General features: G+C 42.7%; 1 protein-coding gene across 2 annotated transcripts; it reads right to left on the reverse strand.

Moving 5' to 3' along the window:
• Positions 1-237: 237 nt before the first annotated feature.
• Positions 238-21,391, reverse strand: smurf1 (SMAD specific E3 ubiquitin protein ligase 1). Of its 2 annotated transcripts, none has more exons than XM_084570791.1 (18): positions 21,134-21,391; positions 12,890-12,928; positions 12,100-12,208; positions 11,594-11,727; positions 11,446-11,511; positions 11,055-11,130; positions 10,766-10,977; positions 10,582-10,666; positions 8,238-8,384; positions 7,896-8,148; positions 7,710-7,813; positions 6,551-6,665; positions 5,734-5,912; positions 5,508-5,645; positions 5,259-5,379; positions 3,438-3,639; positions 1,845-1,920; positions 238-1,740 (listed from the first exon to the last, which is right to left on the reverse strand). In XM_084570791.1, exons 1-18 carry the CDS (start codon positions 21,186-21,188, stop codon positions 1,641-1,643), a joined length of 2,211 nt encoding a protein of 736 aa, XP_084426917.1. In that variant the 5' UTR covers positions 21,189-21,391; the 3' UTR covers positions 238-1,640. The 2 variants fall into 2 exon arrangements, with proteins under 2 accessions (XP_084426917.1, XP_084426916.1); XM_084570790.1 differs by having other exon boundaries at positions 1,845-1,929.
• Positions 21,392-24,006: the final 2,615 nt, after the last annotated feature.

Below are 24,006 nucleotides of genomic sequence, written 5' to 3' on the forward strand. Positions count from 1 at the left end.
TCAGATGAATCTGTCATGGGGAGAGGCCCAACATGCTGCCAAGGACCAAATCCAGTGGAGAGAGCTCGCTGAAGCTGTATGTCCCATTGGGGGTGAAGAGGAGTAAGTAAGTAAGTAGCTTCATCACATAGAAACAGTCAAAGACATGAAAGATATTTAAGTTATATGGTCACACGACGTATTAAAATTTATTCAGGGGAGAAAAAGAAGCGAGCGACACACACGGGGAAATGTATTTTCAATTTAATTTCTTTTAATATAATCTTATTTACATTGTATTTTTTCATAAATGTTTAGTACATAGTAAGTTACAATACTCTTGCATCCATTACACAGTAAACTCAGACCCTAGAAAAGAACAAAAAACAAAACGCAAATTGAAATGTTGCTGCTGAACAGTCTTCAATCCACCGACCGACAGACCCCGACTGTGAGTTTCTGTTTCCGTTCGCTAGATTCTCGTTTGTGGTTCTTGTTGAGAATTATGATTTTTTTTTTCTTCTTTAATTTTTATTTATTTTTCCAGACATTCGGGCTGCGGAGAAAAAAAAAAAAAAAAGACACAAGCAGGGCTGCAAATAATAATAATAATAATAATAATTATAAAAAAAAGGTGAAATGGATGACGAAACGTGTGTGAAAGGCTTACGAGGCTTTATTATTCACGTCACGTACAAACTGAAGAAATCCCAACTTCCTTTGTTCCATCGTCGTGGCTCATTTAAAAAAAAAAAAAAAATAATAATAATAATAATCCAGGTCCATGACGTCAGTAGGTGTCAGGAAAGAAAGTCACTTCCTGTTCACTTCAATAAAAGAAAAAAAAAAAAGTTTTTCTCCGCAGTAATTATGTTAAAAAAAAATATATATATGTAACAAAAAATTCAACAAAACCCACTTTGTGGATCTTGAATCACGTGTGAATTGACCCTTGAATGAAGAAGAGATTAGTGTGGGCTCTTAGTAGAGCGTACATAGCAGCTTGGTCAGTAATCACTTAGTAATAAATAATAATAAAATCAGATCAGAGAGTGGTCGCAGGTACAAACGGAAGAGGAGCAGGCTCATTTGATCGTTTTTTTCTTTCTTTTTTTTGTGCCATGCCTCACACACTCACTCACACACTCACTCAAATCCTCTCTCATGCACACACACACAAAAACACACACATGCATCCTGACACAGTGGTTAAACACGAAGCGTGGATACGAGTCGATCAGTCGGTCCGAGCCCTCCGCCTCGTTTCCTTCCAACAAAAATGTCTCGACGTGTTCTCAGGCTCGCTGGTTGATCGGCTGATTCTGTCAAACTGTTTTTGTTTTTTTTTAGTTTTTTTGTCTTTAAAAGTTTTTCTTTTATTATTCTGAAGATGTAGCTTCGTTAAAACGGAGGGATAATAAAAAAATGCTTCTTGAAAACATCTGGAAAAAGTTTAAAATACTTCTGCTGCTGCTGCTGCTGCTGTGCTTCCTCCTCCTGGGACAGACGGGCGGGCGGTGACGTGGTGTGTTCCTGTGGCCGTATACTCGACGTATACTCCATGGTCTCTGTGTGTGTGTGTGTGTGTGAAATGTCAAATAGTCGTGTGCAAGTGCAGGCGCAGATGTTCTTTTCGTTTTTGTTTTTTTTGGGAGGGGTCGTCACTCCACAGCGAAGCCGCACGTCTCCTCCACGGCCGTCAGCAGCTTCTCGTAAAGTTTCTCGTAGGATTCGTAGGGAGGGATGTCTATCCTGTTAAAACTGGACCAGACGCAAACAACAGAGTTTACAGAGTTAGCCCCAGTCTGAATAAATATATAAATACATAAATAAACATGAAAGTGCTTCTTTGAAGGCGTCCTCACCATGTGTGAGCCTTGGGCAGGTTGTCTGTGTTGGCGTCTATCAGGTGGATGGTGAAGAGCCTTGGTCCTGCAGAACCTGTAGAACCTTACACACATACATTCTAGTTATCACTGTTCTACTGCGGTGAACTGCTTCAATTAATAATTAATGACAAAACAGAGATGTTCTGAACTTTGAGCGTCGGCAGATTCAAGTGTGTTTTATGGACGTGATACGGTCGGTAAGATACACTGACTCGCCAAAAAAAAAAAAAAAAAAGTCACCACCTGGATTTAACTGAGAAAATATGTAGGAGCCTCCTATTGGATAATTACTGCTGTCAACAAGTTATTTAACCCCAACTGATGCAATGAGTAGCTTCTCATTTCTTAAACAACCATGTCTAAAGACACAAAAGATGTTAGTCTGTTTGAGAAGGGTCAAATCACTGGCATGCATCAAGAAGAGAAAACATCTAAGGAGATTGAAGAAACTACTAAAACTGGGTTAAGAACTGTCCAACGCATTATTTAAAACTGGAAGGATAGTGGAGAACCATCAGGGTAAGAAGAGAGGCAGATGAAGTGATGCAACCATCATGCCTAGTGTCTACTGTACAAGCCTGTGGGGGCAGTGCTATGACCTGGGGTTGCTGCAGTTGCTCAGGTCTAGGTTCAGCAACATTATGTTGCCCAAAGAATGAGGTCAGCTGACTACCTGAATATACTGAATGACCAGGTTATTCCATCAATGGATCATATTCCAAGATGACAATGCCAGGATTCATGGGGCTCAGATTGTGAAAGATTGGTTCAGGGAGCATGAGACATCATGTTCACACATGGATTGGCCACCACAGAGTCCAGACCTTAACCCCATTGAGAATCTTTGAGATGTGCTGGAGAAGGCTTTGTGCAGTGGTCAGACTCTCCCATCATCAATACAAGATCTTGGTGAAAAATGAATGAAACACTGGATGGAAATAAATCTGGTGACATTGGAGAAGATTACTGAAACAATACCTCAGAGAATGTGCTGTAATCAAAGCTAAAGGAGGTCCAACGAAATATTAGAGTGGGTGACCTTTTTTCTTTTTGGCGAGGCAGTGTATAAGCTCTATTCACACTAGATCAGACGTCATGTGATGTAGAAGTGTGGCTCATTTCTGTGTTTTACTCACATTTACTGACTTCAGCTCTGTTTGCTTGTGACTGCTTTTATCTGGGGACCTCTGGTAAGTTGTAATAACAGCGGAGGTCGTCTGTGATCCGTAATTTGTAAAGTTAAAGTTACACCGCAAATTACCTAGCCTGTTTCTCGTAACACAAAGGTCCTGTCCTGCCTCTTTTCACTTAAGAATCATGAAGGGTGTGATGTTAGGGGGCAAAGTTGAGATGTCGCCAACCCATTCACCCATTTAGACGGATTAAATCATTAAATCAAGCATTAATGTGTTCATCAACAAAGGTGTGGCTGATTTAAACACTGACAGGTCGTCCTCTGTGGACAGTAAATTAGAGTAAAACACAGTTTGTTGTGAGGAGCTCGTGTGTTAATTGTTAAGATGGGACATGAAGCCAGTGACGGGGCCTCCGGGACGGTGCCTGACCCACCCTGCAACGCTTTGAACCCCTGCAGAGGAACCCTGGTGGAGCCGGTGACGAACTGCAGGAGGCGTCCTCTCCTCTCCTCGCTGAAGGCCTCCACCGCCTGCCAGAACCACCGCACCACGTTGCTTTCACTCGTGCAGTGTTTCAGACGGGTGTTGGTCTTCCAGTCGGCCAGGTCTATCTTCCCCAGGCCACCGATGATCAACTGGAGACGTTTAAAGAAGAAGAATGAATGAGAATCAAACTAAAATTTAAAATGGAAACTTAATACGATGCGATTTAGAAACTAAATCCTTCAATTAAACATCAGTTTAATTTACTAACCTCTTGAGTCATTTAGGACAAAAATGTACACGTCCAAAAAAAAAAAAAACTGCCATAAAACTAAACTGATAAATATTTTTTTCTGCATAAATCTCTTAAACCACTTCAGCTCTTTACAAAACTACCACAAATTCAATCATTTTGAGGATTTTAACCTCTTAAATGTCAGTTTGATTAATCAAACTCAGTCGTTTTTTACAAAAAAACTAAAAGTTTGTTATTTTCTGGGGCACTTTTTTCAAATCTTGTCAAATCAGTCTTGGATATGACCCAAATTATCTAAAATATTGACTTGATTACATTATTAGTTTCTGTGTAGCATCAGATTTAAAATTTACAACCCTTTTGTGACCTTAGTGGACAAAAACGTCCCATTGACTCCCATTAAAACTACATTATTAGTTTAATTTATGAGAAAAATAGTCAAATTTGTCATTTTCAGTGTTCGACACTAAAATCAGTGTCTGTGTAAGAGATTTATGCAGAAAAATATTAATCAGTTAAGTTTTTATACCATTAACCATTTTTTTTTTTAGACGTGGACATTTTTGTCCTTAAATGACTCAAGAAGGTAGTGAATTTTTTCCACTCTGTTGTGTTGATCTATTAGATTTGTATTTTCTTTGAATTTCAAACTTTGTGTAGAGAAACTTTGTTACAAAAAACTGTGCCACATGCACGAAAAATTTGCCCAAATGGACAAAAATTTTCCTAATGATGCCTGAGGGTTGAACAGGAAGTAGTCTTCAACATGACAGTGGTCCTGGGGCCTCATGTACGAAGGCTGCGTGTGCACAAAAACGTTCCGTACGTTCTCATTCACGGAAAAAGTTCAGATGTATCAAGAGTGAAATGGCCGCGAACTTGTACGTGCCTCACGCCAACGTCATAGCTGGCGTACGCTGGCGTCTACAGATAGGCGTCTTAGAGATGATGACGGGAAACTGTCATAAATGTGAAAACTATTAGTCCGACTGATCGGGACTGTGCCGGTCGACCCTGAGCAGAGCCATGCCAGCCGTGTGGGACGGACTTATCCTCATGTCAGCCAGGTATATCAAATACCCACAATGCATCTGAACAGGTCAACATTAAAGAGCAATGTGCTGCGAGAGCCGGTTTTCGGAATGTAAATACAATTTAAATATAATTTGCATTATAAAAAGGAGACGAGGACAGGCAGGTCGAGTCTTTGTACATGAGGCCCCAGGTCTCTCTCTCAGGCATAGATGTTTGTGTTCAGCACTAAATAAACCTGATGCTTCTAAAGATTCACAAGACAAACGATCAGAACGTCTAAAATTACATCTGAATATTGCTCCAGAGTCAGAAAAAGCATTTAAATCATCGACTGATGGAAACAACTTCTTCTTCTACAAAAATTCTGGTTTTATATGAATCAAATAACGACTCCTTTCTACTTAAATTGTCTTTTTGTTTTATTTTTATCATAAATTAAAGGACAACAAGTAAATTTAATGGTCGATCTGGGACACGTACCTCGAGCTCTTTATGGTCGAAGGGTTTGAGGAGGTGCTGTGGGATGAGTTCACTGAAGCCTTTCTGTAGCGCCAGAAACTGGGCTTCAATCCCACGCATGAACCTCCAGTTCACATAGAGTCTGAAAAAACACATGAAACACAAAATGAAATAAAAACCCCAAGGAACCGTGTTGGTTCTCTGCTCCAGCGACCAGGTCCAGGTGGAACATCAGCTGTTAATAAATCTGTACCGACGTTCTGCTCTTACCTGACGTATTCCTTCTTGTTCTCCTCGGTGACGGGGATGTTGCGGCCGTTCGGTTTGAGCTCGTGCTGCAAAAACTTCCCGAAGGCGTTGTGCTCCACGCAGAAGGTGTGGTCGAGGACTGACGTGATGTCGTTCTCTCTGCACACAGACGGTTTAGAGTAAGTCACAATCAACGGAAGCAGCTTTTAATTGGTAGCTTATGATTGGTCACGGTTTCTTTGCTCACAGTATCCAGACGAGGCTCTTGTGCAGCTCGGGGTCGGTCATCTCCAGGTCGTTGAGCTGGATGGGTTTACCGAGAAGCTGTTTGTAGAAAGGCAGCGTGAAGCTCCCGTTGATGTAGTGACTGTGGAAAACGGCCAGGCCCATCACACGACCCACGAAGTGGAAATATGACAAGTGGTCCTGAAAGAAAGACGACCAGAGAGTCAGCTCAGCGGTAACGAGTTTAGTAAAGAGATTTTTAAAGAGTTTAAAGAGTTTAGTAAAGAGATTATTAGTTTATTGAAGAGATTATTAGTTAATTAAAGAGATTAGTAGTTTATTAAAGAGTTTAATTGTTTATTAGTTATTAAAGAGCTTAAAGAATTTATTAGAGTTAAAGAGATTATTAGTTTATTAAATAGATTATTTAAGAATTTATTAGTTTATTAAAGAGTGTAGCAATTTATTAAAGAGATGATTAGTTTATTAAAGAGCTTAAAGAATTTATTAAAGAGTTAAAGAGATTATTAGTTTATCAAATAGATTATTTAAGAATTTATTAGTTTGTTAAAGAGTTTATTAAACCATATATTAGTTTATTAAATAGTTTATTAAATCATATATTAGTTTATTAAATAGTTTATTAGAGTTTATTTGTTTTTTAAAAGTTTATTAGTTTATTGGAGTTTATTGAAGGGTTTATTGGTTTATTAGTTTATTACAGTTTATTAAAGAGTTTATTGGTTTACTAGAGTTTATTGGTTTATTAGTTTTTACTGAAGGGTTTATTGGTTTACTAGAGTTTATTAGTTTATTAGTTTTTATTGGTGTGTACTCACGGGGTTTATGGAGGAGTCCGGGTTGATCTGTAGTGTGTAGATGTTATCTGTCGAGTACTGGAAAAGGCCGTAATAGGGGTTCAACATTTCATGGCACAGCAGGTACAGCCACTCCCTGCAGAAACAATAAAACACACAGATGTTAAACTATCAACAACAAGAAATTATTAATTGACACAAGATCATGAGATGAAGCCTTCATATAAGAACTAGCAACCACGACGTCAGATAAAATTAGCCTTTGAACGCACCACAAAGACAAGAGACAGCAACCACAAGGTACAAAGTCTAAACCTCATTCATGACTGATGATGTTGTGGAAATATTTGTGTATTTCCTTGTTGAGATAAAGATAAAACAAATGAGAGGCGCCTAAATAAACGATTAATAACTTAACGCTGGTGGTTTCATTGAGTGAGAAAGAATTTGCAGCTTGTTCCAAAATATGAAGCATTACCAGATGTCATGACGAGAACAGAACTATTAACCATTTATTAGGATTTTCATGTTCTCATTCATGTTTTATATATATTTTTTAAACTTTTATTTATCAGATGTTGCCCCGTGAAGCTTAATAACCCAAAACTTTAAACGTCCTGCTGAACTAAAGGCTGTTACATACTCCACGAGAAGCAAGAAGTTTGTTCTTGACACATCTACCAGGCAGAAGTTTTTTCTTGTGCGGTGTCCGGTGACTGTTCTGTGATTGGCCAGAAACTGAAAGTGGGTGTGGTTAAAGCGGAAATAGACGCTAATAGTCGCAGTGTGACCACTAATCTCTCCTGGGTAGAGATCGTCCCACGGACATGGCCGTCAAAACGTAAAAAGTGAATCTCATCGTCCATCTCCTGCATTTCCCACAATGCTTGGCGCCTGTGACGTATGCTGCAGTGTTAAGGGAGGGGCCTATGAGGACTTCCTAAGAGTTCTGCCCTTGAGTTTTGCGTAAAGTATAAATTATCTGGCCCAAAAAGAACTTTGTTCTTGTTCTCACAGCCCTAGGAGCGAGAACAAATTTCTTGCTTCTTGCAGAGTATGTAACAAGCTTTGTACTTGCATTTTACATGAGGTTAGATGTAAAACCTGCAACAGTTGGAGAGGTTAGGACAAATTACACATACAGGGACTGAACTCCTCAGAGATGTAAAGGTGAATTTACCTGGCCACGCCTCCATAATCTAGCCCCTCCTCTCCCCTGAACTTCACCATTAGCCGCTTCTTCAGGTCTTTGGGCCTCATCTTCATTATCTGCCGATACGACTCCTGCACACAGTTTATACACACTTAGACGCTCCGTTTATAAAAGCAACAACATCCGAAGTGGTGAACAGTTTTGTACACCCACCTCAAAGATCTCCTCCCGGGACACCTCGATGCGACAGTGTCCCGCTTGAGGCTGCTGCAGCGACAGTTCGTGGCGGAGCAGCTTCAGCTTATGCACCAAGTCTCTCTCATAGCGCGCCGCAACATCTCCTTCACTTCCTCCTCCTCCTCCTCCTCCTCCGCCGACACCACCGCTCACTCCTCCACCTCCCCCTTCTTCACCCCCCACCTCCATCTGGGGGGCCTGGGAGGACTCCTTTACTTGGGATTGCTGGCTGGAGGGAGGAAGGAAGGAAGAACGACACGCTGTCACCCACATCACTCTATCACTAGATCAATAACAGATTAGTCTGTTGGTGTTTACCTGATGATGGTGTGTAGACGTGGGTCTGTGAACTGTGTGGTTCGGTTGTTGTGGTCCACAAAGTAGATCCGACCAGACACGGTGCTTCGGACCTCCCAGCCCACCGGCAACGGCCCGAGCTCCTCACAGCTGACGCTGGCCAGGTCCCTGCAGCAGAAACAAAACAATGAACTGTTTGTCTGAAACTGCTCAACCTACACGCTACTGTATACGTCCATAAGTCCTCGACCTGAACTGATTAACCTGAGATTTTCTCTTAATCTGTCAGAACAACTAGTGGGCAAAACTAAATATTTTTCAACCTTCTACCTCCTTCTACCACTACTGCTATTAGCTGGGAGGCTAGGAAGAGCTACTGTTAGCTAGGAGGCTAGAAAGAGCAACTATTAACTAGGAGGCTAGGATGAGCTACTATTAGCTAGGAGGCTAGGAAGAGCTACTATTAGCTAGGAGGCTAGGAAGAGCTACTATTAGCTAGTAAGCTAGGAAGAGCTACTATTAGCTAGGAGGCTAGGAAGAGCTACTCTTTGCTTGGAGGCTATGGTGAGCTACTATTTGCTAGGAGGCTAGGAAGAGCTACTTTTAACTAGGAGACTAGGAAGAGCTACTATTAGCTAATAAGCTAGGAATAGCAACTATTTGCTTGGAGGCTATGGTGAGCTACTATTTGCTAGTAGGCTAGGAAGAGCTACTTTTAACTAGGAGGCTAGGAAGAGCTACTATTAGCTAGTAGGCTAGGAATAGCAACTATTTGCTTGGAGGCTATGGTGAGCTACTATTTGCTAGGAGGCTAGGAAGAGCTACTATTTGCTAGTAGGCTAGGAAGAGCAACTATTTTCTTGGAGGTTACGGTGAGCTACTATTAGCTAGAAGGATAGGATGAGCTACCATTTGCTAGTAGGCTAGGAAGAGCTACCATTTGTTAGGAGGCTAGGAAGAGCTATTATTAGCCAGGAGGCTAGGAGGAGCTACTATTTGCTTGGAGGCTAGGATGAGCTACTGTTAGCTAGGAGGCTAGGAAGAGCAACTGTTTGCTTAGAGGCTAGGAAGAGCTACCATTTGTTAGGAGGCTAGGAAGAGCTATTATTAGCTAGGAGGCTAGGAGGAGCTACTATTTGCTTGGAGGCTAGGATGAGCTACTGTTAGCTAGGAGGCTAGGATGAGCTACTATTTGCTTGGAGGCTAGGAAGAGCTACTATTTGTTAGGAGGCTAGGAAGAGCTACTATTTGCTAGTAGGCTAGGAAGGGCAACTATTTTCTTGGAGGTTATGGTGAGCTACTATTAGCTAGAAGGATAGGATGAGCTACCATTTGCTAGGAGGCTAGGAAGAGCAACTGTTTGCTAGGAGGCTAGGAAGAGCAACTGTTTGCTTGGAGGCTAGGAGGCTAGGAAGCGCTAGCGTTTGTTGTAGCCCTATTTTTTTTTAAACTTTTTTTGGTCATTTCCCACCATGCCCGGCTTCAGGAGACGCCATAATTATATATAATTATATCATAAACATTGCCACACATCAACATTCATTATAGGGACTTAAACTAATTAACCTCAGACTGTCTCTTAATCTCTTGACATAATTAGTGGTGAAATCTAAATACTTTTCAATCTCTGAAGACTCAGTGACAGAGTGGATCGTTTGCCGTCCGTCTTCTGTTCTGGAAATCACACCCTTTTTTCTCATAAAAACAGAGTCTTGCTTTTCTCCGACAGAATAAATAATGAAGTCAACACTGAGTCTCTGAGGTGTGACCTCGACGTTTACCTCGACAGACACTCGCTCCATCTATCATGCATCAGTCTGAATCAAACTCAAACATTACTCCACGTTAACTCCTGCTTCAGCAGCTGCTACCTTCAGGTTCAAACACCTGACCTGGTAAAGACTCTATTTATAGATTCACGTATCCAGACTCTATTCTTATCAGAATATGAGTCATTTTTATTTTATTATTATTATGGGGCGTGTTTGGACAGACACCCTTCTGTCCATCACTACGTTAAGCCCCGCCCAAACGACCTGATTGGCCCGACAGACTCCAAACTTTCAGTCACAAAAAAAACATGGGTTTGTGTGCAGAGGGAGTTGGTTTCTGGAGTATTTGTGCTGCAGTGTGAGGAAATTACCCTCTGACTGGGTGATGAGTTTAAAGATCTGTGTCCGTTAAAGGGTGGAGCCGCTTACAGATTAGACTTTGATTAGTTTAACCCTGTTTGGAGTGGAGAGAGATTAAATCCACTTTTCTTTACTTGTTGTTCAGGTGTGTTTATATGAATCAAACCTTAATATTTACAGTATGATGGCTGCACCACTTTCCTGTGCACTTTAACATTTAAGTGTAATCATACCGTGGTATCCGGGGGTCGTGCCAGGTGCTGACGCCGGTCTGTGTGTGGAGGAAGTAAACCTGGCCCTGCACCGTCGTTCTCTGCTCTGTTTTTGTAAAAAGGAAAATAAGAAGTTAACTTATAAAAACGTGAGGTTTGTGTTTGTTTCAGTCGGTGAAGACGTGAGGAGCAACGTCAGACTGACCGTAGCCCTCGGGCAGGTCGGGGGGCTGGTGTCCGTGAGGTCTGTTCTGAGGGGTGTGGCCGTGACCTCTGGAGTCCTGGCCTCTGATTCGCTGCGTCTGAAGGTGGCCCTCCTGGCCGGGGGAGTCGAGTCGACAGTTCCCGCCTCCGGCGGCGCCGGTGGGGTCGGAGTAGGGCAGCGGCTCTTCACTGAAACATCCTTCAAACACGGGTCTGAAGAGACAAAGACAAACTCTGAAGGTCCGGTCTCACGTTTTAGAGACGTCACATGGACAAGACGAGTCACTCACCCGTCATTCTCCAGCAAACCTCTACAGTCGACTACAGGACCTCCACTACCGATCCTGTCCCGTGTCTGAAGACTGACTGTGAACAAAGAGAGAGGAGGAAGAGACATGAACATCATCATCATCATCTTATTATCATATTATTATCACCATCATATCAACATCATCTTTTCTTCTTCACCTTTCTTCTTCACCTTTCTTCTTCTTTATCTTTTTTCTTCATCTTTATCTTTTTTCTTCATCTTTATCTTTTATCTTTTTTCTTCATCTTTTCTTCTTCATCTCTTTTTATTTTTTATTTTTTTAAAGCCAGGATCGGTCCTGACACCGATCTCCTTGATACTGATCAGGACGACCCTAATGATTTCTAATCTATAAATGAGTTCATCCTTACCTACAATCTGCCCCCGCACTGCATCGCTGTCAGACGCGTTTAGCTTACACAGATCTAGGCGCTGGTCTGGAAGAAGAAGAAGAAGAAGAAGAATTAAACACATTGTGCTAAATAAACGATGTGGAAATATGTGTAAAATAAGACATACATCCTGTGTCTTTTAGCCGGCTGATAGCGTTGGAGAGAAGTCGTATGCAGCCCAGGAAACCAGCCCCCTGTCGTTTATGGATCTTCTTGTGGTTCCATATACTGATGGTGATGGAGTCCGTCTTTCCAATGTAGCTGGAATAAAAAAAGAGATGTTTTATATCCAAACTCTTTAGTTCAACACAATCTACCGTCAGAATCCAGTGTTTCCCCGTACAGTGTTAACTCTATAGCGGCCCACCAGAGCCTATTTACTCCACAATGGCCTCGTAACGAATCGGAAATGTTTTTTTGCACGTTTCAAACAGCGTCGCTGTGATTGCTTTGTTTTTCCTATTGCTCACAAAAGCATCTCTTCCTCCCTCCCTGGGGGCTTTTATCCAAGACAGTAGAACCCAAAAACACAAAGAACAAAAACGCCAGGGTCTCGTGAAATGCTGAGGGAAACACTGGAATCCAGCGATTTATCAGATGTTTATGAGAGGAGCATTCATTCATGAGACTCACAGGTCGTAGTGCTGATTCCATTTGGGGTCCAGTGTGCTCTTGACTGTGTCTGTGGAGTGGCATTGACCCGATCCGTCCACCACCACCTTGGCAAACGGGTCTGGCAGACCTGCACACAGGAAACACGTTCAACCGCTACCCAAAACATTAGGTACACTGATAAATCCATTCTAAAAAATAGCGATCCTGCACTAAAACCCCCTCAAGACACATTAGAGTCTGGTTAAAGGTGCAAGCGTTTATAATTTTTTTGAATTAATAACTACAAATACACTTACTTGCCAAAACAAGTCTGCCCTGCACTAAACTGTGTCTTCATAATTGTTCTAATGTTCATTTTGGAGGATGTAGTTTGTGACGCCGTTAATCCAGATTGATTTGGGGAGATGATACATATTTTGGAACAAGCTACAAACCACAGAATCTTCACATAGAGAAGGTTTAGTTCAGCAGTTCTGTTGTGTTAGAACGTACTCACCAAGTGTACCTAATAAACTGGCCGGCGAGTGTATAGTTTTAATCTCGGGCGAGGTGGCACGGCAGGAAATAAAGCCTCTAATCCTGGCAAATGAAATCGGTCACGTTCGGAGAAGCTTTGCAACCTCGAACAAACCCCCCGATTGTGGGGCAACAACAATCAGGGGTATTATGGTGCAACGGTGCCGCCACAGGTCAATAGTTATCCCTTCAAATGAGCGACATCAATGCCGTTCTGTTCGCAGCCTTCTCATAGCGGCGCGCACACGCCGAAACCGTTATAATGCGGAGAGGAATAAAATCTACTACTTACGAAAGAAGTCTTTCTTTGCGAGGTTCTTGGCACATAATACTGTGAAAAGAGAGACAAAAAACATTATTAGCTAAATGTCAACACACTCACAATTGTGGAGCTAATCTCGCGGCGCGGAGGCTGCGACAATAGACGCTGGTGTGTAGAAGAGAACGAAAGAACGGGGTTAGGATAATGTATGAATGCCGGCGGATGGTAATGAGCGGTGAAACTGATGCAGACAGAGAGAGAGCAGCAAAGTATAGAGTCATTACAAAAACACAAAAACACGCAGGACGCCCACAGTCGCAGCGGCAGCATGCCTTCGCTGCCACATCATCGCTGTGGACTCAGAGACACCGACCACGACTCTGAAGGTTTTAAAGTGTCCAGTTATTTGTTTGTCTGGCAGAAGGATTATAGGTTCAGAAAAAACCACTACATGTACATTCACAGCGTGGCCGGTAGTTCACTCAAATAGATATTACAACATATGATGAGGCGTAATTAACACGATAATATTTACACTCCAGGACCTGGCGTCTGTTTCCCTGCGTTTACATCCGTTGTTGTGTTTCTCAAACTTGTAGGCGCAAAAAATATTTAGACAAATCTTTATGGTCCTAGGTCAAATCCATTTGATGACAGTTGGGTTTCATAAAAACATTTAATCAAAGAATCTTCTAGATTTCTAAAAGACCCCGCCAACGCCGTACAAGTCTTGAAGAAGAAGAAGAAGAAAAAGAAGGATGAAGAGAGGAAGAAGTAGAAAGAGGAGGAGGAGGGTGAGGTGAAGAACAACAAGGAGAAGGGAGAATAGAAGGAGGAGGAGGAGGAGAGGAAGATGTAGGATGATGATTAGAAGAACAACAAGAGGAAGAAGTAGAAGAAGGATGAGTTGATGGAGAAGAAGGAGAAGAAGGATGAGTTGATGGAGAAGAAGGAGAAGAAGGATAGGGAGAAGAAGAACGAGGAGAAGGATGAGAAGAAGAAGAAGAACGGTGAGAAGAAGACAGATGAGAAGAAGAAGAAGGAGGAGGATGAGAAGGAGGAGAAGAAGAAGGAATAGAACAAGGAGGTGGAGGAGGAGAGGAAGATGTAGAAGGATGAGAAGAAGAAGTAGGATGGTGATTAGAAGAACAACAAGAGGAAGAAGTAGAAGAAGGAGGAGTTGATGGAGAAGAAGGAGAAGAAGGATGAGTTGATGGAGAAGGAGAAGAAGGATAGGGAGAAGAAGAACGAGGAGAAGAAGGATGAGAAGAAGAAGGAGAAGAATGAGGATGAAAAGAAGGAGAAGAAGAATGAGGATGAAAAGAAGGAGAAGGAGGATGAGAAGGAGGAGAAGAAGAAGGAGGATGAGAAGGAGGAGGAGAAGAAGAAGGAGGAGGATGAAAGGAAGAAGAAGAAGGAGGATGAGAAGGAAAAGAAGAAGAAGAAGAAGAAGGAGGATGAGAAGAAGGAGGATGAGAAGGAAAAGAAGAAGAAGAAGAAGGAGGAGAAGGAGGAGGAGTAGAGACAAAGGAGGTGGAGGAGGAGAAAAGGAACAACAAGAAAAAGAAAGAGAAGAAGAAAGAGGAAGAAGTAGTAGAAGCAGAAGTTCAGTAGAGCTTCCATCGATCGTATCAGTTCTAAGAATCAGCTGATCATTAGATTTCTCTTGTGAATTTGAATCATTTCTCTTTTCTTTCAGGCTGCTGATCAAATAAAACCAGACGTGCCTCTGGCTCTAAAGAATTATAATTAACAGCTTTATGACTTTTGTTTAAAGACTAAACTCAGACTAGATTCATAATTAAGACAGCAGATTAATTAATAGAGACAATAGAGTGGGAACCGGCTCTAATTGATCGGCGGCGTGGAGGCTCCGCCCACACCGCCCTCTGAGGCCCAATTAAAATGCGGCCCGGCTGGTTTCGGCCACAGAGGAAGTTCGTCAGGCCGTCTGTGGTTTCTTTGGATGCGTTGATGTGTCTGGTGCAGCCGGGTCTATTTCCTGTGATTAACCAGCGGAGAATGGCTGCAGGATATCCTTCTCCTTCCAGTCCTCCTCCTCCTCCTCCTGACTCACACATTCCTCACCCGGGCCTCACCTCGTCCACAGACGCAATAAAAGAAGAAGGAGAGAGAGAGAGAGGAGTCGAGTTTCTCCTCCTCTTTTCTACCCCACTCATCCTCCGGTCTCTTCCTGTCTCTCTTCTGTGACTCTGAATGTGTGACAGGATCCTTTCTCAGCGTCTCAGGAAATTCCTGGTTCTGCCAAGGTCGCGGCTGGTAAAGAACACACACAGCGACGGCTCGGCGGGTTCTCCGTTACCCCCCCCCCCCCATTTTCTTTTTCATTTATGTTTCGAAGGAGAAAGACTCAATTCATCCGATGTTGTGAGAACGACCAGAAAACCATCTCCTGTACAACTGAACTGCAAAACTTCTTAAACTGCCAGATTATTAGGTACACTAGTGAAAACCTTTTAATAAAACAATCCTGCACTAAGACTTCTCTTAACGGTATACAGCTGTAGTTTAAAATAAGAAAGAGAGCCGTTGACTCAACCTTTCATTTTGCAGTCTGTAGTTATTTTTAGTACTTTTGACCTGTCCTATTATTATTACTGTTATTTGCTTAAAGGGGAACTACTGTGTTTTACAACCTGGACCTTATTTCTGGCATAAAATACGGTAGTTTACTCACCCATATAACTTTAGTGTAATTTGTAGTCGTTTGGGAGATATTTAGATCAACGTATATCCATATAGTGGGAGTGACTGGGGCACCGAAACGCAGAAGAAGAACAAGGACAAGCGATAGAAGGAGGAGGAGGAGGATGAGGATGGGGAGAAGAAGGACAAGGAGGCAGTAGAAGGAGGAGGATAAACAGGAGATGGAGGATGGGGAGGACAAGTGGGAGGAGGAGGAGGAGAAGAAGAATAAGGAAGATGAGTAGGAGACGAAGGGGGGGTGAGTAGGAGACGAAGGGGGACGACAAGTAGGAGAGGAAGAGAAGAAGAAGTAGAAAGAGGAGGAGGAAGAAGAGAATTACATAGAAGAAGGAGTATGAGGAGAAGGACGAGGAGGTGAAGTCGCTCCCTCTAATCCTGAACTGCTAAGTAGAAGAAGAAGACGACCAAGATGTCATATTTTGTCATCGTACGCTAGTGCTATTCTCCGTTGAGTCCGGAGTTACCCGTTATCATCATCATCCAGGGTCTGTAGATGGACCTACAGACCCTGGATGATGTCATCTCTGAGCGCCACGAGCACGGGGAAGAGCGCTAGTGTACGATAACAAAATATCGGTGAAATGAACGAGTTTCAAGGCAGATAATTCGTTATTTAGAGGCTGTGTCTCGGTGCCCCATTCACTTCCACTATATGGATATACGCAGATCTAATTATCTCCAGAACGACTACAAATTACGCAGAAGTTATATGGGTGAGTAAACGAACGTATTTTATGCCGGAAATAAGGTGAAGGGTGTAAAAGACAGTAGTTCCCCTTTAACTTCCTGCGTCTTCTCGTCCGAAATCTTGCAACGAGATTAGTCGACACGCGAGGGAGATCTAAAACATGACAGAAGCTGCAACTCACAGAGCGACGTCAGTTACTGAAAGCTGATTGGATTTTAAAAAAAAGTATGACGTCAGGGAAACGCTGGACTTGAGCAAAGACACGTAAGAAGGTCAATTATTGAGGAAACACTAAAAACCTCTTGTTTTAAGTAACACTGTTTGAAAACTGAACAACAGAAACCCTGTAGAGTTGACGCTGTTTAAAAATAAACTGAATGAATTCACGAGTGTACCTAATGTTTTGGCGTGTATTTGCAGTCATTTATTTATTTATTTAATCTCTAACTGGACTCTGAAATGTTTCACAGCGGCTGAAAGTCTAACGGCCCGTGCGAGGCTACGACCGCGCCACTTCCTGTTTGACTGAGGCAGCAAATATTTCACCTACTTAACAACCGACCACGCACCAACACACAAACACACACTGTGGTGACTAATGACCTCAAAATACATAAAACTCAAAATGATAATTCATGTTTCTGCCACTCAGTTGATCTCTTAACACATTTACTCTGAGCTTTCTGCACACGCTCAGGATTAGACGCCTGTAACCTTTAACTTTCTTTCTTTCTTTCTTTACACATTATTCCTTCCTCGTCTGCTCCTCTTCACCTATTTCCAGACCTTCCCTTCCCTCCTGTCCGTGTCTTATGTGTCTGCCAGGTCACTTGTTGTCCCGAGGTTGTCCTGCATCGGGGCTTAGTCCGACGACCTGGCACCAGAACCTGAGCGGCACGTGGCGTCTCAAATAAGCATGATCCTGCTCAGTCCGTTATTTCAGTAGGTGGCCTTTGAAACACAATGATCTCCTTTCATTTATGACCAGGAGACACTTTAACACCCATTTATTTCCCGTAATTTCCATATATAATAATATGAATATACTCCACATCAGGAGTTTCCAGGAGGGACAGAAACACGGAGCTAGGAAACAACCAGACGTGTTGAAGAGATGAACCAAGATGGAATCCACGTGGACAACAACGCTGGAGACGTAGAGACGTCTTGGTCGTCTTCTACCTCCTCGTCCTTCCCCTCTTCCTACTCCTCATACTCCTTCTTCTATGTAATTCTCTCCTTCCTCCTCCTCTTTCTACTTATTCTTCTTCTCTTCATCTCCTACTTGTTCTCCTTCTCCCCATCCTCATCCTCCATCTCCTACTTATCCTCCTCCTTCTCCTCCTCCTTGTCCTTCTTCTCCTCCTCCTCCCCCTTATTCTTCTCCTCCTCCTCCTTCTATGGCTTCCTTGTCCTTGTTCTTCTTCTTCTTCTCAACCCCCTCATCCTCATCCTCCTCCGTCTCCTACTCATCCTCCTCCTTCTCCTCCTCCTCCTTCTATTGCCTCCTTGCCCTTCTTCTTCTTCTCCCCATCCTCATCATTCTTCTCCTCCTCCTATCGCTTCCTTGTCCTTCTTCTTCTCCTCCTCCTTCTTCTATTACTTGTCCTTCTTCTTCTTCTCCTTCTCGACCCCCTCATCCTCATCCTCATCCGTCTCCTACTCATCCTCCTTATTCTTCTCCTCATCCTCCTTCTATTGCCTCCCTGTCCTTCTTCTTCTTCTTCTTCTCCTCCTTCTTTTTCCTCCTTGTCCCTCTTGGTCATCTTCTCCTCCTCCTCCTCCTTCTATTGCCTCCCTGTCCTCCTCCTCCTTCTTCTTCTTCTTCTCCTCCTTGTCCCTCTTGGCCATCTTCTTCTTCTACTCAATCAATTCAGGTCAACTCATCACTTTAGTCGTTAGTCTTCTTCTGTCCCATTTCCAGCAGCTTCAACGCTCCGTTTTATTAACCACGACGTTGTCAACACAGTTTTCCGGTGACTGATGTTTTGATCTTTTTATTTGGCGTCCATGGCAACACTTCACCTCTGATCCGAATGACTTTAGCCACGACGGTACTGTATTTTAATCGTTATCATGCCGTTTAATGAGAGACTGTAGAGAACAAACTTCTTATTCTGTTATACTTGTTTTTATTCAGCCTCCTCGTGAACAGTTAATTCAAAGTCAGAACGATCGATCGAGAAGAGGAAACGTTGCTCTAGTTGATGTAACCAGAGTTGCACACATTTTTAATCTTCTCTTAAACGTGTTAACGTGTAAATAACAGCGACATAAAGACACAGTAACCACTTCTCCTCTTCTTCTTCTCCTTCTCTTGAACCACGTCTACATAAACACCACACCGCAGTGTCTGAGATCTGGCCCCGAGTCAGACTTCCACAAACACCACACAGTCTGTCCCGATGTAGGCCAAACAAGCGCTCCCTCTGACAGACTAAACAGAGCCGGAGACAGCGCCGCGCTCCCATTGGCCCGCCGCACATTCCTCGCCCAATTAGAATTCCACTCATACCTGTGGGGGCGGGGCACGGCCGGGGTCAATAACCTCCGCTCGCATCCGAGTCGAAGTAATGAAACGGCGGGTTTAAACGCGGAGGGAGACACTTTCTCCGCTTCCTTTCATCTCCGCTCGCCCGAAACTCTGATACTGCATTTGTTATTTTATCAGAATAAAAGATCAACATTCACTCTGTTAAGTATAACTGCTAGGGTTCATTAATTCTTCTGACTAGGGCTGTGACTAATGGTTAATTAACTTAATTGCTCAACATCTTTAAATGTTTTGTCTGCTCAGACGGGCAAACCCAAAGATTTTCATCTTATCTAGAGAATACAGCACTTAAATGGTTTGCTTATGATTCGTTAACTGTCAGAATTTCTTTATTTCCAACAATATAATCTCAAAATTAAACGTTTAAGAGGTGGAATACGTTTCAAAAATGGACAATAATCAGTATTTTTAGTGTTTAGGAGGTCACTTTCGCTTTTTTATTTACCTCATCAAGAGAAAACTGCAAACTTTAAAAACACCGTCGCTCCAAAACAGTCGGGATTAACCGTCTGTCGTCTCGGCCTCAAACTGCTCCAACGGCACAATCTCACTTTTGAATTATCTCTCTTTACGAGGCGTCTTTTGAATCTTATCTGCACGCGTTTCTATCGGGGTTTCCAGCGCTTAAATAAACCTGTCTGTCTGTGCGACTATAAATTAAGACGACTGTGACGAATGATCTGCTGAAACAACTGTATTTTTTTAGACAAGTATTCGGCGTTTAAAGGAGATCACTTTTACTTTGTTCTCTTATTATGAAGAGAAAGGGATAGAAGCACACTTTAAAAGCACTTTAGGCCCCAAAATTATAAGTATTTGCTCTATTTCTATCTTTCTATTTGATTTGGACTGCCGGTGTCTCCTCTGACTTTTGTTTCCACACATTTCTAGCAGCTTTTAGTGCTTAAATAAACCTACATAGTGCTGTATTGTGGGTAAAACAGCAAATAATCTCAGTAAAAGAAAGTTAACCGTTTCGGGATCACTCTCACCGTGGCTGTTAAACCCAAATTTACTTATATTATTACTTTCAAGAAGGAAACTAAGAAAACTGCACACTTTATCCCTCAAATTACATATTTAAAACAAATTAACTGCTATATTTTCTCTACTCTTACGACGGCTGGTGTCTCTTTTCAGTTTTCAGCGCTTAAATAACCCAGTTTACTGCCGTATTACGGGGTCTGCACAAACAAATAGTATTTTAAGAACAGTTTTTGAGCACCTCTGCGTTTATGTAGATCATTTAAACAGTTAAAAATCATAAGCAGACACACTAAACTAAACACTGGTCCCCCTCCCCGACAGACCACATAAAGAAGCATTCAAAGCAAACTTTGAAGCAGGAGAAGGACGAGGCGTCTGCCCAGCGGCACAGAGGAGTCATTTCCATGTGAAAGGAGGCCCCTGGGTGCCCCGATGGGGTCACATTAGCTACAGTTAAAGGAGGAAAAAAAAAAAAAAGCCATTGTTCCAGCTGTGTCCGTGTGTTGCTGCCTCCTGTAAAGCCCCTAACAGACCACAGCCCTCTGACCCAGAAAGCAGATGAATAATTCAGCCTAAAAGAGCAAACGTGTCAAAGGGTAGAGGGGGGGGGGGGGGGGGGTAAGTTCAACGAGTCTTTAATAATTTATTTATTTGGTTTATTTGTCTGGCTACAGCTGACACAGCAGCGAAATGCCAATCGATAGCCAGTCGGTAATCGGGGCTAGCCGTGTCACATCCACCGACGGATCAATTCTCACACAGGCTCCACATTTGCTTTCAGCTTTGGTTCAGACATCGCCGCATGAAGGCTCCTCTGGTGGTCAGCACCCCCCTCCACCTCCACCTCCTCCTCCACCACCTAAAAAAGCTAGCTAGCGAGCCTTAGCGGTCAACATTACCACAGTGCTACCAGTTGCTAGCCGGCTAACAAGCTAGCGTGTGCTAAAGTTTCCAAACGTGGCACTGGAAACGTTCGTGTCCCCGGTGAGCTAAAAACGGGAGACTAGTCGCCCGTCTTATCTGTAAAACCCAAAGGATGTTGGGCTCAGCCGTTTTTTTTTTTTTTTTTGGCTGTCCTCTCGGTAATTACGTTAGCATCTCGGCTAACCGAGCTAGCACTTGTGCTGCTGCTGCTGCTGCTGCTGCCACACAAAAACCGGATGTTTGGGCAAACAGCCGAGACCCGAGCGCCTCAAAGACAGCCCGTTGTGGCTAATATCGATCAGCAGTAACACTGGGTTCAGTATTTAACGTTTAAGCTCCGGTTAAAACATGCACCGTAAGCGGTTTTCTCTCTTTCTCTTTTTTTTTTTTTTACCTGTCAGTCGGATTTTGATGCTGGACCCGTTCCTCCGACTCCCAGGATTCGACATCACTCCGGGGGGGAAAAAACGGTCACACAAACTTCCCGCTGGAGTCGCCCCAAAAATCACGGTTTCGCCAAACGCCCGGGACCGCGGACAGCCTCAGTCGAAGAACATGCGGTTTGTTTTTTGTTTTCTTCACGGGCAAACATGTATTATTTCGCCGCAAAGTCCTGCTGCGCTCCTTCGAAACCCTACAACACAGGAGAACATTTTCGGGCAGGCTCAAGCGCGTACTGACGTCATGCTCTCATGTACGACGCGGCGTGCTCGCTCCGGGCTTGCGTGGGCGTGCCCGTGAAGATCAGCTCAGACGTTCTGTTTCGCTTTTTTTGTGAATTTTTTCAGGGACATTTATGAGTTTTTATGTATAGAAAAACATAAAATTATACCACAATACTTTAAATTAAATATTTTAATTTGATAATAAATTATGATAATAATGAACTGTCATTTTGCACAAATAAATCTGCCTTTTTGCACAAACCACTACCTCACCAACTTATAGTTTTTCCTTAAGTTTTTAGCAATCTATTTATTTGTAAATTTATTATTCCACCACCACAGTGTATATACAGAATGTCTTTATATTTGTTGTTTTTTTTTTTTTTGTATATATTTTTCCAATCAGTACTTGTGTTTTTTTTTTTTATTCGTCACTGTTTTGTATATTTTGACAAATTCTGTGCTACTGTGACAGGTTAATTTCCCATACGTGGGATCAATAAACATGTCTTATCTTATCTTATCTTAAATTGATTTTTTTAAATTACCACACATGCCAGTTGATTAAAATTTTAATTTCGTCCACTAACTAAAATCGTTTTAATACCAAACATTCTACCTCATTCCAACATTACTGCACTGGAATGATTCTGGAGATCAATAAATAAAGAAGACCTAAACACGAGTGCTTGCAGCTTGTTCCAAAATATGTACCACCTCCCCAAGTCATGACACATAGTTGTAACGCGCAATAAACAGCTGTTCATGGTTCTGAAACAACAGTAGGTAGAGATCCTTTGGAGACAGCAGCTGTGAAATTGTTTTGATCCAAGGTTGAACTTTTTGGCCCTGCAGTTGTTGAGCTGTAACTGTTTATTTTTTTTTGGGTGGACTTTTTTAAAGTATCACCCAGAACTAGCCAGGTTGTTGAAGCTTTTGGTTGTCACCCAAGAATTCAAATCGAGCACAAGTGGATGCATTGCCATATTATCTGATATGCTTTAAGAAGCTAGACTGAAACGCTGGTTCGAGGCCAAAGGTAATCTGGGCGAACGGTGGATTACGTCCGGTGGGATTTGGCTCTGTAGCTGCATGGCTGTAGCATTAGCTGAAGGAACAATGGCTCCTCTTACCAGCTTGTTTACAGGACTAAGTAAATCCACATAAGCAGTGAAATGGGCTCACACACTTCCACAGGCCAGGCTGTTGTTGAGTTCCAACTTTTTTTTTATCCATCTGACAACCTCTCTCCAGCACACACAAGGTTATTACTCCAACTGGCGTCTTGTTGTTTACATCTTCAACGTCTTGACGTCTTTCCCTCTGCCTCTCTGCTACATCTGTCCCAGTTGTATTTGCAAGTCTAAATATGTCGGCTCTACCACAGGTGCACGCACACAAATTAGTCCAACCCTCCCAAAACGATCATGTCCAGCTGTTAGTACGATTATGTGATTATGTTTGTGCTCGTGTGGGGCTCCGATGGCCGCCACCCACCCCCAACAGGCCCAACATACGTCTAATCACAGACTCTAACTCAGTAATATCGCCTACATAGACACACAGTTAATCAAAACAAAGTCATTATCTGTACAGAGCAGCTGAGAAATCCAATTAGGTGGCTAAATGTGTAATAAAAATAAGAGAATAAGGTCTAGACAGTCGAGTAAATACACATAAGTCATAAATTTTCTTGGAAAGCTAAAGAAATATGAACAAAATTTGAGGAAAATAAACCATTAACTCGTTTGAACCTGGTTTGTTGTGTCTTTATTGGTGCGATTAGTGTTATCCTCTATAAATTAGTGGCCCCATCCTTTGGGAAATAAGAGCAACAGCTGCTTTATTTCCAAGGAACCTAGTTGAGACTGAGTCACGGAGTGGTTTAAAGGAAGAAGCAGATTCTTTGGAAGTGCCACAAAACACCACTGAGGCCTACAAACATGATGTTTCTGCTTTAAAAGAAGGACAATAAATGGCACACAGATAAAAGCTGGTGATGGAAAGTGTTGATTTATTCACCAAAATCCATTAAAGGTTCATAATATCTGAACGTTCCTGAGCTGATTTAGAAGACAGACGAAGAATTCTCTTAGTGCTTTCATTTTAAGACGACTTACTCACCCTAACTGGCGAGGGAGTTTTCAGAAGACCAGAGGCGTGGACGGGGTGGAGACGAGGGAAGGATGGAGAAGATGGACAAAAACGACAGGGTGAGGAAAGCAGATGGGCTCATCCTGACTGATGGCCTACCAGGGAAACCCTAAATGGGCCGAGGCAGACCGAAGAATTCCCAAATCCCGCTGCTGCCACCAGACGGACCAGCGTCCATCGAGGCGGTGGCTGATTTTAGAGTTGTGACCATATGAGGAAGGAGAAGGCCTGATATATAACTGCACTGCCTCATCACATGCACCCATAGTCCTGCTTGAACCTGCCTCCAGCATCAGTGAGTATCCGAGTCCAACACTGCACCTCGTTGACCCAACACTTATAATTATTTTTCTTTCTCTTCGTCTTTCAGCCTCTTCCTGCAGCAGACAGCGGGTGAACGAGTTGGTATTTTGGTTGGTGGTCGTTGGCGGCAGCAGCAGCAGCAACC

The sequence above is a fragment of the Chelon labrosus genome (genome assembly GCF_963514085.1).
Source record: "Chelon labrosus genome assembly, chromosome: 21".
In the NCBI taxonomy this organism is placed as follows: domain Eukaryota; kingdom Metazoa; phylum Chordata; class Actinopteri; order Mugiliformes; family Mugilidae; genus Chelon; species Chelon labrosus.

Excerpts from the sequence above, each read along its gene's own strand:
- smurf1 (XM_084570790.1), bottom strand. The coding sequence starts at position 21,188 with ATGTCGAATCCTGGGAGTCGGAGGAACGGGTCCAGCATCAAAATCCGA. Across the intron at positions 11,131-11,445 it reads AGTGCGGGGGCAGATTGTAG|TCAGTCTTCAGACACGGGAC; the intron begins GTAAGGATGAAC and ends CTTTGTTCACAG. Across the intron at positions 6,666-7,709 it reads GATTATGGAGGCGTGGCCAG|GGAGTGGCTGTACCTGCTGT; the intron begins GTAAATTCACCT and ends TTGTTTCTGCAG.